Consider the following 16632-nt stretch of genomic DNA (forward strand, 5'->3'; position numbering starts at 1 on the left):
AAGCGCATCAACGCAAAATCACAAACTGTCAATCAAAATGTGTGAATTCATATTTCAATTATCATATTTACGCATAGGAATCGGCGCCTATTTGATGTCCTTGACATAAATGTCCTGAACTAGTTTTATAAGGACACAACTAGTGGCCCCTGGTCAAGACCTTCCTGCCAGATGGAGCGGACAAGGTGTGCTCTGCGCCTGCGCACTACTAGTTTGTCTGGCACTTTTCCTGTGACGCGACGAGCTTACTGTCAAAAAGGAAAAGGGCATCCTTCAGACAAATCCGGAACAGAAAAATCTAAATAAAACTATCTAAATTAGTATCCACTTCCTTAAGTTGAGCGCATTTCCCCTGTGTAGGTAAGCCTTTTTGCTTTTCCCCTGTTTGTTTAGCTAGCTTGGAGGTACTACTAGCCAGCTATGTTAGCTCGCGCTAGCATCCGAGCAAGCTGTTTATGTGGCTTGGTTGCCTTGCCAGAAGAACATTTTTACATAAATGTGATAACGGTAATAAAACTATTATTTAAAAGCGGGATAACGCCGTTATTCTTCACTTCCTTGTCAAATTCACTTTTCAGTTTGCTACCCGTTGTATTGGTGTTAAAAACTTGTTAGGAAGTATCTATCCACCAAGACGCAGGACTTAGAGCTTTTAGCCTGGTTCTGACAGTACGTACGTGGACTGACAGACAGACGGATTTCTAACACCTCAACCGCATTTTCCTTTGCCACATGAGCCTCTCCAATGTAAAAACAATCATCTATTATGGAACTATCCATATGGCATAGCTTTCTACATTTTCCCGAAATATCAATTTATCTGAGAAGAAAAGTTGTGTTGAATTACGTTGGCCAGAGAAGCAACCAGCAGCCTACTATTCAATGTTGCTTATGTATTTCACTGTTTCAAGACTTGGTCATAAGCAGAGCTTATGTTACATCATTTTAAAATAAATACAATCATAGGCAGCGCATATGTACATAGCCAAGGCAAAACACACTGTCCCAATACTTTGAGCTCACTGTATCTCTGCTAGAGCTGACCTTATCTGCTATTGTCCCTTCTCAGTGTACAGGGCTTGAGAGGGATGCCTAAGGTAAAGCCAAACATGTTTAATGTTAAAATCTGCTACTCTTTTGGAACGCAGTATTGTCAAGATAACTACTTTTTACCGTGTGTAAAATTGCTTGTTTCATTTGAAAGCTTTTTATAAAAATACAAAAAATGCATGAAATGTATGCATTCACTACTGTAAGTCGCTCTGGATAAGAGCGTCTGCTAAATGAGAAATGTAAATGTAATGTATATGCACTTTGATATCATATTTGTGCAGGTTTTTAGAGACATTCAACCAGACATACAATAGGCCTACCTGAAAGCAATCAGATAGTGGGTTGTTAATCAGCATGCATTGTGTAGACAGCTCCTCTTCTCCTCAGCCTAAGGGTCTTCTGAAAGCCTACATTGCTTGTTTTGGTTCTGTTATCTAGTCTGTTTGAGATGAAATGTGGTTTGCCTTTGCCCTGGGGAGAATAGCTAGACTATCATTTGTGTTTGTTTTGCTTTCATGAGCTGGAGAGAACAGTGACAGTCTTTCTCCTTGGCTGGTCTCCACAGGGCTGATCGTAGTGGACATGGATGCCCCTCTTCCTATTTAACCAGCCCAGCCTGCCCTCCTTCACACTGCCCCAGCCTGAATGAATGGAGATGAGACATTGCGGACTCATCAGCAGCATTGCTTAGCATGAACATCCACACACTGGGCGACTCTCTGGGCCCTAGCCTAGCGGTGCGTATGAGCGGAGCCGCTGGAGGCTGGAGCAGTCTCTCTCTGAAGCCAGTGCCTATCGGGTGGATCCCCTCTCTGTTCCAAACCATGGTCCCTACGGGATACACCAAGCTCCAGGAGGAGCGTGGTCTGGCCATGGTCGACCTGGGGCCCAAACCTGATGGGAACGGCTACCGGCCCGACCCCACTCACCTGGAGGTGCGCCGGCACTCAGACCGGGTAGCGCGGACATCCGTTAGCCTGTCAGACGGTGGGGATGTGCGGTACTCTGAGACTGAGCCCATGCTCCCTGAGGGGACGCTCTCAGGGGAGGAGGGTGATGACGAGGAGAATGAGGAAGAGGAGAGTCAGAGGCCCCCCACACGGAACATGCCCAAGGAGTCGCCCCTGGCCATGGCGCTGCAGATTGTGGTGCCTTTCCTGCTGGCTGGGTTCGGCACGGTGTCGGCAGGGATGGTGCTGGACATAGTACAGGTGAGACTGGGATGGGGGATGGTAGAGCATAGGTCCTGTTGAGACTGGGGTGTAGGCTAGTGCATGTGAAGTTCAATTAGTTAGAGATGGATTTGGCACAGTTTAAATCAATTGGTTTGATTTGTTTACTTATGACTTCATTTCCTGTGTAGTCCAGAGTAAATGGCTGTAAGAGCTTTCAAGGAAGGTGATAAAGGGATATCTGTCTATTGATATTACATTGTTAAAGGGATTCTCATAGCCACTCAGCCAATACTAATAGGGATAGGCTACTAGGAAGGAACCTACGACTGGAAGCTACGGCAGTTCGCCTTATTTACTTCTCGATATAACATTTGAATGGGGACAACTTTCTAATTCAGACAAGCTGACAATGAACAAATGGTAAGCTCCCATCTCCTCTGTACTAGCCAGTAGCCAACATCTAATATCTATCGTCTAATATCGCTGTCTCGTCTCCTCTCGTTCTCTCTCTCCCACTCTTCCTCTCTTTCTTCCTTCTTCCTCACTTTCTCTCGCCTCTCACCCAGCACTGGGATGCCTTTAAGTACATTACAGAGATCTTCATCCTGGTTCCGGCTCTGCTGGGCCTGAAGGGCAACCTGGAGATGACCCTCGCATCCAGACTATCCACCGCGGTAAGACACACACACACACACAGGAAGGTGCTAGAGAGCGTGCTATGGAGTAGACGTGCTTTGCTAGTGCTCCGCTCAATTCTGAAACAAATTCATATTTATCTTAACTTATAACTTCAAACATTGTCTGGCAATATGACAAAGAGAAAAGGCACCAAAAAAGGGGGAGATAAACAAGATAATTTGAATGAGATAAACAACGAACCAATTTCAACATCGCCGACCCACAAGGAGTTAGCTGAAGATGCTAGCGCCCAAGAGTTCCCCACAGAACCTGCTCAAAGTGACCTGCTGGCTGCTATAAACTCACTAAGCAAGAAGGTGGACACAAGGTCAGCTGATATCTCAGAGTATTGGGACTTTGACTGAAACTGTGAAGGCAGCTATGGGCAGGGTGCATGAGGTTGAGCAGACGATAGTCGATCACGAGGCCAGGCTACAGGACATTTTTTTTTTTAACCTTTATTTAACTAGGCAAGTCAGTTAAGAACAAATTCTTATTTTCAATGACGGCCTAGGAACAGTGGGTTAACTGCCTTGTTCAGGGGCAGAACGACAGATATGTACCATGTCAGCTCGGGGATTCGATCTTGGAGCCTTTCGGTTACTAACCACTAGGCTACGCTGCCATAGAGAAACAGTGCACAATGTTAAAAAATGACAACAAAACCCTGAAAGCCTGATTGGAAATGCTCGAGTCGCATTCAAGACACCAGAACATCCGAATATTTGGGATCCAGGAGGACACTGAGAAAGGAAACCCACTTCAAAACGGCCATCCTGATCGACTGCGCACACAGATCACAGGCAACGAAGCTGGCCAAGGCCGCGCCACCAAGGTCATTCATCACACGGCTGCACTATCCCCAAACCAGGGATCTCATCCTCAAGCTGGCTAGTCAAAAGTTCCCCCTTAACTACAACGGAGCCAGGGTGTCTTTCTACCCAGATCTTACTTTGGAGGTGAGGAACCAACTGAAAGAGTATGATGAGTTACGCAGCAAATGCAGGGCGGCCAACATCCGATATGGATTCCTCTTCCCAGCCCGGTTTAAGGTGACAGTTGAGGGATCAACACGTACGTTTGACAACCCAAAAGAGGCCGACCTGTTCTTGTCAAGCGAGCTCCCTGGCTGAGGATACAAAACGTCTGTGCCAACCGGCTAAATGGCCAGGAATGTGTTTGAATTTCCTGCCTATGTCTTTTCGATCAGAAGATCAGAAATTGGGACTTAAATGATGGGTGAGATGTTATGGCTTATATAGCATTGTTTACCCTATCATGTCACTCACCCCCTAACGTGAGAGTTAAGTGTTATTTAATATTAGTTTATATGCGGAGCGTCTATAGACGACGAGTTAGTTCAAGCTGTATGTCTAGACACCCTAAGGTTTGTGTGTTAGTCAAGGAGTGCTTCGTTTGGGGAAGTCACTCAGTAATGGGACGGGAGGGGGGGATGGAGTCTGTGTTTTATGTTCACATTTAGTACAGGTGGCATGACAAGCTCCCGAACGGTGGGACGTTTTTCTTTGGGGTTTTGTATGACAGCAACAATTTGCTCTAAAATTAGAAATGCCACATAGTGACCGAGCACAGAGTAGACCTGGTGGAATAAAGCTGGAACTGTAATGGCTTAGGTCATGTCGTGAAACGAGCTAAGGTTTTTTCTCATCTTAAATCACTGGGCGCTGACATAGTGCTTCTTCAAGAAACTCATATTAAACACTCGGCTCAGGCCGATCGGTCAGATATACCAGTCTAATGTTGATGCCAAAGCAAGAGGGGTAGCAATCCTGATAAGAAAAAACATTCCTTTTGTTTACTCATCCTCGATTTCAGATCCTAATGGTCAGTATATTATTGTGGCTGGTACACTGAATTCAAAACCAATAACCTTGGTCAGTTTATATGGACCCAACTTTGATGATCCATTATTTGTTCAAAGGGTATTTAAGGTCATACCAAATATCTCAGATACAAGTGTTATTTTTGGAGGTGACTTTAACTGTATGTTAGATCCTCTTTTAGATAAACAGCTATCAAGGTCACTTCAACAATCAAACTCCAGTGTCTGTCTAAATACATTGATGACAAACCTTAACATTGTCGCTATTTGGACACTGACCCAACAGTTAGAATATTCTCTTTCTTTTCGTCAATTCATAAATCATATTCCAGAATTGACTTTTTTGTTGGACTCCAAACAAATTTCAGCAGCTGCTTCGGTAACCTATCACCCTATTCTAATTACGGACCACTCTCCTCTGTCCACGGTGCTGAAACTTGACAATATGTCGACAGGTCGGCGACTGTGGCGCTTAGATGCATACTTGTTGAAAGATGAGGCTTTTTGTCAGTATTTGAATGAGCAGATTGCCTTTTTCCTCTGAGCTAATGACACGGGGGATGTTGACGACTCCACCCTTTGGGAATCTCTAAATGCTGTGATTAGAGGTTACATTATTTCTTATACATCAGAAAGGAAGAAATGCGCCAATACTAGGCTGGGAGAAATTGAGAGTTAGGGGAACAGGAGAACGTTTTTAGGACGAATTCCTCGAATGCAGTCCTTGAGAACATCACAAAGTAGAAATATGAATACAATACCATCCTTTCGAAATGGGTGGGCTCTTTACTTGCTAGAACGCAACAAAGTTATTTTGAACTGGGTGACAAACCACATAAATTATTAGCAAGACAGCTAAGGCATGTACAGGCATCTAGAGCTATTCACAAAATAAAAGACAAGAAGGGTAAAATAGTAACAGATCCGCAGGATATTAATAAAAGCTTTGCACAGTTTTACTCAGAGCTATATCAATCAAAATGCGATGCTACTGATCCACAAACTATGGAACGCTTTCTCACTGAATGTGAGCTTCCTAAACTAGACAGGGGGCAGCTGCTGCACTCGATGCTGGGATTACTTTAGAGGAAATGAACACAGCGAGAGCACAATTTCCAAACAGCAAGGCCCCTGGGCCCGATGGATATGTAATAGAATTCTATAAGAAGTACTGCACCAGTCTAGCTCCACTTATGTTGCTAATGTTTAAACAATCCAAAGAAAATGCCAAACTCCCGCAAACACTGTATGAGGCTACAATGGCACTGATCTTGAAAAAAGATAGAGATTCCATGGAGATGTCGTCTTATCGCCCCGTGTCGTTACTCCCCTTAGAAAATAAGGTGTTGACAAAGATAATGGCAAACCGATTGAAAAAATATATTTCTGACATAATACACCCTGACCAGACAGGTTTTATCAGCAGGTAGCCTAGTGGTTAGAGCGTTGGACTTGTAACCGAAAGGTTGCAAAATCGAATCCCCGATCTGACAAGGTAAAAAATCTGTCGTTCTACCCCTGAACAAGGCAGTTAACCCACTGTTCCTAGGCCTTAACTTACTTGCCTAGTTAAATAAAGGTAAAAATAAAATCCCGGGCCGATTAAGCAGGCCTCCAGTCAACGTTCCTCACTCCCTGCACTTGTTAATAGTCCAGCATATGTGGAAAAAGCCACTTATGACTCTAACCCAGTCATTTGTCATACTCTTAGGATCTGGAAACAGATTAGGTATTTTCTTAACATACCCACTGTATACATTGACAGCCCGATTTGCTTAACTCATGCTTTCCACCCTGCATTGGATGATATGGTGTTTTCACAGTGGAGGGAGAAGGCTCACAACAATTGGTAACTTATATATTGATGGTCAGTTAGCTTCATTTCAACAATTACAGGGTAAGTTTAACATGCCAACAAACAAAAAAAATTCAGATACCTCCAAATCAGGAATTTCTTAAGGTCACATATCCCACAGTGTGGTGTTAAGACAAATAATCCTACATTAGACAGCCTGATCCTTGTCAAACCCCATTCAAAAGGGTTGGTCTCTAGACTGTATGATGTGCTACAGGCCCACATAGAGGTATCCACAGACACTATTAAAAGGGCTTGGGAACAAGAACTTGGTTCAGAAATCTCAGATGAGGACTGGGTAGAAGCTCTCAGGAATATAAACCACAGTTCAGTGAATGCCAGACACAATCTTGTACAGTTTAAGGTGATACACAGGTTCCATTACACAAAGGTGTATTTCTATTTCTGTCTCCGTCTTACACATACACTGTCTCGCACACCATTACACTCTGGTTCTGCCGTCTTCCTTCCTCGCTTTTTTCCCTCCCTCTCTTTCTCCCTCTATTCAAATGATCTGGGGTCTGAGAAGTTGATGAAGTGATGGGACAGAATGCTCTCTTTGTTCAGTTTCCACCCCTCTTTCCTCACAGATACACATTCACATCATTCTGTTCGGTCTCACACAGAGAAACTCAGTGTTGTGTTTCACTTGTTCCCTCATCTCACTCCCTGTTCACTGAACTAGAAACTGCTAAGCTCTGCATACTTTTGCTAAGTGAACATGAACAGTCACAAACCTTCCCATCTGAAACAATGCACTCAATTGAACATTGTGTTTAGTTTGTAATCTGATTATCGGTTCCTGCAAACTGTTCATAGTAGTTATTAATCCATTTTTTGGGCAGGTTATTTGAGTAGGAAATTCAAGTGAATATTGAATGATTTGAGTTGCTGATTGTGGTCTGTCACTGTGCAGGTCAATGTGGGGAAGATGGACTCTCCCATAGAGAAGTGGAATCTGATCATAGGAAACCTGGCGCTAAAACAGGTAAACACACACACACTGTCAGCCTCATAGCGAGTAGCAATGTTTTTTGCCACTGAGCAAATTTCAGCACAATTTCCAGTACGTGTTTAATGTGAACACTGAGGCTGTACCCGCTTTAAGTTAATTATAACAGTGGCCAAGTAAGCTGCTATGGATATTTGATCTACCAGTGGCCTACCATAAAAAACAATGGAGAAAATGCCCCCATAACATTTTAACATGGAAATAGCTGTTCTATCATTCAGCCTACAGTAGCAGCCAATGTGTGGTGTTCAATGTAGGCCTACATTCCATGAGACTTTGAAAAAACATGCAGGGCTTGGCATTAACCTGTTTATCCACTTGTCCGTCTGAAAGCGAGGTGACTGAAAATGTTGTTGCTTGATGCAAGAAACCACTTTACAAAATAAATAAAATGTATTATTATTCCCATGCCATTATTACAGAGAATCAGACAGATTATGCTACCCTACTTAGCTTATTCAATCCTGTCTCAAAATACAACACTGTCCCTTTAAGACAACAAAACGCTTTTCAAAGAAGTCTAGAAATGTACACGTTTTGTGCTCTTGTAGGAAGCAATCACAATTCTATTGCTGACTACAAATTATAACTGGGCTAATAACTCATTAACTAGTAAAGGAAATTAACAGAATGTGCACGTGGCTACATGCAACTCTCACGGTGATCTCAAAACAAGCGCATCTACTCATGACTGCTCATACTGTCAACACTGTCTAGTTCAAAGTAATTGGGACAGATCCATATGGCAATGGTCTATTTGCATATAGGCCCACTGCAGCTCTGGTTATGCTGCACAGGTCTGTGTAGAGTACGGACTGAGTCGTGCGTGTCAATGCAATAGAATCCTACTCCAATGCGTTCTGCCTACAACAAAATGTGTTGCTTAGTTTGTTGTGTTTCGGTATGTTACATTGAAAGTGGTTAATATTGCGTTGACTCGATCACAATTGCCACAGTAAAGGGAAACGTTGATCTTTTCTTAACATGACATAACAAATGTTAGCCTATGCAACATTAACCAATTTATTAAAGGTACTGTAGCAATGAGGTTTGTGCAGTAAGCTATAGGTCCAATACATTATCACCGCATATTGGCTTTGCTTGAATTACCCTGCCAATGCATTGTTGTTCAGGCCAAATATCTCTCCGCTGACCGTGACCAAAAATGGAGAACGTCTACCAGCTGATAACAAACTCGAGTCGCCCCGTATTATTTCTGCCACATGCACACATTCATGTTGTTACTCCTATGAACAGAGAAAGTGAAATATTCCTGGATATTAAAAAAGGCCCAAGCCGCTAATAATAACAGCAACGCAAGCCTATAGGATTCACTTTCCTACTCATTCATTACTGCTGCAGTGCTTGTTGCAGCGCTGAGTGGAAATAGGAAGAACGTGCATTTTATGGCTTATAAAAGTGTTGAATACAAAGTGTTGACAGTGCTGAGAAAGAATTTTAACATGAACTCACTCATAAAAACATCAGGTCTTTGCTGTATTTGTTGAGTCTCTCTCTAGTCGTGGTTTTAAACGTTTTGAAATCTCACAGTATCAACTTTTCTGTAGCTTTCTTTAATACCTGCTACGTTACTGCAGACACAGTCTTCTGAGCCATCTGATTGGCCAGCGGTAGGCCTATAGTGCACCTGATTTGCTCTCCAGACCCGCCAGACACATGAAATGGTTAAAAATGGCAACAGTTTGCCTACCCGGCGAGCAGGGCAGCTACCGCCAACATCCCGAGACCAAAATAAATAAAAATAGGAACTTTAGGCTTTATTGTTTTTTTAGTGTTTTTGTTTTACAGAAATCTTTGGCAATCAACTAGGAATGCCTGGGTGAACACTGCTCTAGAAAGTTGAGTAAAGTTCAATCTCATGCTTCTCACAGTGAGCTAATATTTGTTCTGTGTGACAGTCCCGGGAGAGCTGAGCGCCCGTGTTCGTCTTAGAGGGATCATTGGCGAGCGGTGTTGAATTTGTGCCCTTATCTCCCGCTCTGTCTATCTGCGTAGTATGTGTACTTCTGGTTAGTACTTGTGGTAATTATTGACTGAGTGACAGTGTTCAAGCACACAGTGTTAAATGGCCCCTTGAGGAAGTGTCTTCAATGTTGATAGTGTATCATATAATCGGAAAACATTGTTAGAAAAACAGGTTGATGTTATTCCTGTTAACCCTGCCCCCACACCTCCCCCTTTCTCTCATTCCCTATATTCCTTCTCCCTCTGTCATCCTCTCTCTCTTTCTAGGTACAGGCTACAGTAGTAGGCTTCCTGGCAGCTGTGGCGGCAGTGGTTCTGGGTTGGATCCCAGAGGGGAAGTTCCAGATGAATCATGCTGTGCTGCTCTGCTCTGCCAGCGTGGCCACTGCCTTCATAGCCTCTATGCTGCAGGGTACAGACACGCGCACCCACAAATAGATAAGGACACACACGTACTCTGATATGGAATGTGCGCAGTCAGACAAACAGTCAAAGCCCAACATATTATCACCTACTGCTGATGGGTCTCATGCTATAAATTAGTAACAAACACACACGTGGAAGGTTGAGGTATGTGCAGGCATGTCGCCCTGACCTCTGTACCGTCTGAACCCCAGGCTTCATCATGGTGGGAGTGATCGTGGGCTCCAAGAAGACGGGCATCAACCCCGACAACGTGGCTACGCCCATCGCCGCCAGCTTCGGTGACCTCATCACCCTGGCCATCCTGGCCTGGATCAGCCAGGGACTCTACAACTGCCTGGGTGAGAGGAGGAGGGTTTGGACTGGATATTTCCAGATGGAAATAAGACACAAAACCAGTCAACATTTTTTTACCCTCTATATTGAGTTCACAATCCTTCACTTCATCCTTCCTCTGTTTGTCTTTTGTTTCCTCTTGAAAAAGGTGAATAAATAAATCTGTCCAACAGTGTAAAGAAACGGTCCGTTTGGAATCAGACTGCATCGTTCAACCACTAGATGGCACTCGTATGCGTTCTTTTTTTGTGTCATTACTGGTAATTCATCAGAACAGACCATATCTTTCTCTCCCTCTCTTTCCCTCTCCATCTCCCGCTCCATAGTCCATATTTAATATGTGCCATGCCCAGCCTCACACATGCTTCCTCGTGTTACATTACCCAACACAGAGTGGACCAGCAAGCGTTTCCCTTGGAAAGTGTATTTTACTAACCTTGACGTGTCTGAGCCCTATGAAACAAGAATTCATCACCAGACCAGAGACTCAAAATCTATGAAAGGCTACAGTAAAACCTCTGAGATAATTGAATAGAGGAGTTGTTCATATTTTCATACCAGCGCAGGAAATCTGTCTGGCCTTGCCTGGTGGTGTAGGACAGGCTGTGTTCCAAACGGCACTCTATTCCCTATGGGCCCTGGTCAAAAGTAGTGCACTACGTAGAGAATAGGGTACCATTTGGGATGTTACCACAGAGGACAGTGTCGCTGTTGTAAGGGCCAGCCGTGTCCGTCCCGTCCTCTGTGTTCTGCCTAATTGGACTAATGTGTAGTTTACTCACAGCTAAAGTTAATAATTTTAACCTGATGGTGTACAGCGATATCCAGGAGACTATATATAATATATTTATATTTAAATTACTGGCCTTGTGTGTGTGTGTGTGTGTGTGTGTGTAATAAATATATATATGTATATTACACACACACACACACACACACACAAGGCCAGTAATTTAAATATAAATATATATATAGTCTCCTGGATATCTCTGTACACCATCATACATACATACATACATACATACATAAGGCCACGGTTGGCTACTCCAAACATTTATTTTAAGACCTAAATCTGAAAAGTGGTGAGGGAATGGTGTACCACAGTGACACCCAGAGTCAAGCCTAAACCCAGGGACTGGTGGGTATACCTGTGTCATCATGACTGGGACTATTACCCAATTCTACCCACTGATTACATAGAACTCCCTTCTCTGGGTTTTATATCTATGTCTTCAGGGGGCTGATGATGAGGGCCATTAAGTGTGGAATGGGATCATGGTGAGATAAACATCTGGTAAGGAGAGGGGGATGATGGAGTTACATATCTCACTACTAGGCACTAAGCAGGTGTTTCCCCTTCTCTATTCTCCAACATGACTCTGATTTAGTGCTGTCATAATCATTTAGGTTTTGGCCAAATATTAAGTGTATGCGCATGCAAATTTCAGTATAAAGTAGACCCCTCCAAGGATAGTGTCTTGCTAGTGAGTAATGATCTGTTTCTCAGGTCTTTAAGTTAGATGTTCTGTAGCTACTGTACTGAGTCATACGAATACAGTACTTCTCCTTTGGTTTGTTATGAATCTCTGGTGTTTTCTTGCTCCCTGCTCTGTGTCACGCTGTCTTTCCTGGGGAGAGGAGGGACAGTCTCCCCCCTGCTCTGTCAATCCTCATGCAGCTGAAGCTGATAACTGGTGTTTGTTGTTTTGTTGTTGTAACTCCCACCAGTTGTTTCACCCTGGGGATTACATCTGTTTTAAATTCTCCCCTTTCCTCTTTGCCTCTGTCTGTCTGCCTTCATGTACATATCTACCTCTGCACATTGATCTGGTACTCCCTGTTTATAGCTCTATTCGATCTTGTCTCATGTATTTTATTCCTTTTGTGTTAGTTTTAAATTCTGCATCGTTGGGAAATGTTCTTAAGCAAGCTTTTCACTGTAAAAGTCTGCACCAGTTGTATTCGGCGCCTGTGATGAATACAATATGATTTGTCTCTCTCACTCTCTGTCTGCCTCTGTAGACTCTCACCCGTACGCGTCGTCCCTGGTGTGTGCCTTCTTCCTGTCTCTGACTCCAGTGTGGATGGTGATCTCCTCCAAACACCCGGCCAGCCGCACCCTGCTCTACTCCGGCTGGGAGCCTGTCATCACTGCCATGGTCATCAGCAGGTGTGTGTGGATGCACTCACTCACTGTCATAGAGAAATAGACTATTGTACATTCACATGATGAGAATAATGGCACATTTAATGTGTGAATGTTCTGTGCTCTGCAGTATCGGAGGTCTCATCTTGGACAAAACAGTGTCTGACCCGAACCTGGCTGGCATCGTGGTGTACACCCCTGTCATTAACGGTGAGAGGAAATATCACTGACTGATTAAAGACACACTGTGTGGGTTCACAGTGTGACTGACACACTGTGTGGGTTTACAGTGTGACTGACACACTGTGTGGGTTTACAATGTGACTGATACACTGTGTGGGTTCACAGTGTGACTGACACACTGTGTGGGTTTACAGTGTGACTGACACACTGTGTGGGTTTACAGTGTGACTGACACACTGTGTGGGTTTACAGTGTGACTGACACACTGTGTGGGTTTACAGTGTGACTGACACACTGTGTGGGTTTACAGTGTGACTGACACACTGTGTGGGTTTACAATGTGACTGATACACTGTGTGGGTTTACAGTGTGACTGACACACTGTGTGGGTTCACAGTGTGACTGACACACTGTGTGGGCTTCACAGTGTGACTGGACACACTGTGTGGGTTTACAGTGTGACTGACACACTGTGTGGGTTCACAGTGTGACTGACACACTGTGTGGGTTCACAGTGTGACTGACACACTGTGCACCAATTTGACTGAATTTACATTCAAACTTCATAGTTAGTAAAATAGTGAGTAATGGACTAAACACAAACGTCTGTCTCTATCACTGCTGCTGTCACCCTCCTCCCATCCTTACCGGGGGACCGTTGCCAAGGCTGTTGCTGGCATTTTGACAACCGGAGATCAGCTTTTAATTAAACATTGTTAATGAGAGACATTTAACTCGATGGAAGACGACTGTGTGCCTCTAATCGATGTTACTGCTGAGATGTCAACAAATCAGGAAATGGCTGGGTGATCTGGGAAGTGTGTGTGTGTGTCAGGGTGTGTAGGGGGACCACACAGACAAATGATTCTGGGGCTGTAAAAGGGAGGTTTCATCACCAACCCTGTAACTATCTGTGATTTACAACACATAGTGGTTACTGTCCTATAGGCAGGAGGAGATGACTAGACTGAGCCTTTGATGCTTTCACTCTGAACATGCACAGTTCCTCTCTTCAAAACTAGAGACAGAATATAAGAAGAGAGATGAGTGAAGCTGAGAAAAATGAGGGATGGAAAGGAGACTGGAATGGGAGAAAGGAAAATGGAGAGTGAGATGATATGTGGAGAGGCAGGCAGACAGTCCGTCTGTTGTCCCAGAGCTACTCCGATGGGGCGGGAGATAGTGGGAGACGGGACCCCCTGTGGTCTACCCTCACCCCACCCCTCCTCTCTCGCCGTGAGACCCAGTGACCCAAATTACAGCAGCTAGCCCCCCTGCTGAGGTGGAACCACCATACTCCCCAGACCTCTGGAGGAGAGGGAGAAGAGGGATTGAGTGGTGGACTGGAGATGGATGAGAGGTGCAATGAAAGTGGGGGATGTGGTGGAATGAGAAGGGGGGGGTGATTAGGCAGGGAGGAGTGTGAGAGATGAAGAGTGGGGAGAGAGGCGTGAGGAGGGTGGGGAGTTCTATTTAGCTGCGACATGGAGAAGTTAAATGTCAGTGGAGAGACGGAGAGGCAGCAAAGATTGGATTAAGTGGCCATAATCTCCGGGCAGCAGAGGTCTGTCCTCATTTAGGCCTGCCTTATCAGGATAACAAGCACAGGAGGGGAGATAAGCCCAGCAACCCCAAAATATACCCCTCTCTAAAACACAACCCCAAACTCTCTTTCTGTCCCTTTCTGTCTCACTGACCACAGCCTCTCTCATCTCCTCCTCTACTTTCTGTCAGTGTTGTCTGTCTCACTGACCACAGCCTCTCTCATCTCCTCCTCTACTTTCTGTCAGTGTTGTCTGTCTCACTGACCACAGCCTCTCTCATCTCCTCCTCTACTTTCTGTCAGTGTTGTCTGTCTCACTGACCACAGCCTCTCTCATCTCCTCCTCTACTTTCTGTCAGTGTTGTCTGTCTCACTGACCACAGCCTCTCTCATCTCCTCCTCTACTTTCTGTCAGTGTTGTATGTCTCACTGACCACAGACTCTCTCATCTCCTCCTCTACTTTCTGTCAGTGTTGTCTGTCTCACTGACCACAGCCTCTCATCTCCTCCTCTACTTTCTGTCAGTGTTGTCTGTCTCATACACTATTTTGGGTTGGAGTGGTTGTCTGGTCTGCCAACCTGGATGCTGTGAGTGTTTCTACATTTCCTGTGCTGCGTGGCTAGACTACTCTGAGTCACATGACTGTCTGTGTGTGGATATAAATTGCCTTGTCCTGCTGTTGTCATGAGCAATGTTCCTCTGCTTGATACAAATGACAATCTATATGAGGAAGCTGAGCAGAATTAGATGGGGCACGCTGTCAGTCTTTCTCCCCCCTTTCTCCTTTTTATCTCTTTTCCCCCTACTTTCCCTGTCTTTGTCTATCCCCATTTCTCTTGTTTCTCCTCTCTCGCTCTCTTGCTCTCTCGCTCTCTCTCTCTCCGTAATGCAGTTATCCCACACAGTAATATGTATTCATTATGTCTCAAACTGTGGGCGAAGCATCACTGCTGTCTCATGCTCCTTCTGGTTGAGAAGGCCAGGCTGACGTGTTGAGCAATGTACTGCAATACAACACAACCTGGCTGCATTCCAAACCAAAACGCACACCCTTCCCTCTGTCCTAATGGATCTGGAAGGACTTGATATGTGAAAGTAATATGATAGAAACTACAGTACATCCGTGCTCTTTGGAGGGAGAGGTTGCGTTACCTCAGATCTGTGACTGGAAGGCATCAATTGTTTAGGGAAGAATACAAATCTGGGTCCTCGCATTTCTCTCTAACCCTCACTTCCGTTCTATACTCAGCTGCCTCCAGTCAGCTCCAGCCCTAAGCCTGCCTGTTCTGTCTATTCTCCAGGTATTGGGGGGAACCTGGTAGCCATCCAGTCTAGCCGTATCTCCACTCACCTGCACTTCCACAGTGCTCCTGGGGAGGTACCAGAGGAAGCCAAAGGCTGCTACTACCCATGCCGCACCTTCTGTGGCACAGGTAAAGCACCTAACCAATACTCACCTAAACTGTGGAAATGTGATCTGATTTAAACAGGGCATCCTACAGGACAGATTGCTTAGCATATGGATATTTCTCCCCCTCTTCAAGTCCCTCTCGCTGTGATTTTAAGACATAAATTGTAGGTGCTGCAGAAGGTGTACTCCATAATTATCCCCAGTCGGTGTTTAGGCTGACAGATACACAGGTTAGGAACCGTCTCAGCATCTGTTCTAATGTTAGACACAGTTACAACTCCTCTCGTCTCTCTCTCTCAGGAGCCAATCACCGTTCGGCCCAGGTGCTGCTCCTATTGGTGCTCCCGGGTCACCTGATCTTCCTGTACACCATCCACCTGATGAAGAGCGGCCACACCACCCTGACGCCTATCTTCATGACCGTCTACCTGGCTACCGCCCTCTTACAGGTCAGTTGTGTGTGTGTGTGTGTGTGTGTGTGTGTGTGTGTGTGTGTGTGTGAGATCAGGTGGTAGGGGATTGTTCCTTTGCAAACTACCCATAGTCTGCAAGTTCTTTTTCTAACTGTGACCTTCATCTGAGCTTGAGAATTTACTGGCTGACATGACTTTCTATTAAAAGCTGTTATTTTGCGAGACATCGCTATTATTGTGACACTATCAATAGCAAGCTGTGTTCAGAGACCCTTTTTCACTCTGCTTTCAAAATGCTTAAACATAAATGAACCACACGCATGATTAACGTCAACTTGAGATGAGAGTGCTCCTTACTAAGTGACATTTGGAGGAAAGTCAGGTACGGCAGATAGTCTAGCGGTTAAGCGCATTGGGCCAGTAACCCAAACATTGCTGGTTTGAATCCCCTAGCCCGACTAGGTGAAAAATCTGTCGACGTGCCCTTGAGCAAGGTACTTAACCCGAATTGCTCCTGTAGATCGCTCTGGATAAGAGCGTCTGCTAAAGGACTAAAATGTAAATGTAGAAATGT

The 16632-nt window shown here is 44.7% G+C and overlaps 1 protein-coding gene across 3 annotated transcripts in view; it reads left to right on the top strand.

Annotated features, from left to right (window-relative positions):
• The first annotated feature begins 162 nt into the window (after positions 1–162).
• s41a2 (Solute carrier family 41 member 2) overlaps positions 163–16632 on the top strand; it is a 32743-nt gene continuing 16273 nt past the window's right edge. Inside the window, exons 1-10 of one of the 3 annotated variants that reach the window (XM_082963287.1) lie at positions 163–356; positions 1619–2264; positions 2795–2902; positions 7521–7592; positions 9870–10014; positions 10220–10366; positions 12384–12531; positions 12638–12717; positions 15536–15667; positions 15946–16094. In XM_082963287.1, the coding sequence (XP_082819413.1) occupies positions 1746–2264; positions 2795–2902; positions 7521–7592; positions 9870–10014; positions 10220–10366; positions 12384–12531; positions 12638–12717; positions 15536–15667; positions 15946–16094 (1500 nt within the window). In that variant the 5' untranslated portion in view covers positions 163–356; positions 1619–1745. 3 annotated transcript variants of the gene reach the window in all.

Source organism: Salmo salar, chromosome 17, assembly GCF_965601325.2.
Source record: "Salmo salar chromosome 17, fSalSal1, whole genome shotgun sequence".
In the NCBI taxonomy this organism is placed as follows: Eukaryota; Metazoa; Chordata; class Actinopteri; order Salmoniformes; family Salmonidae; genus Salmo; species Salmo salar.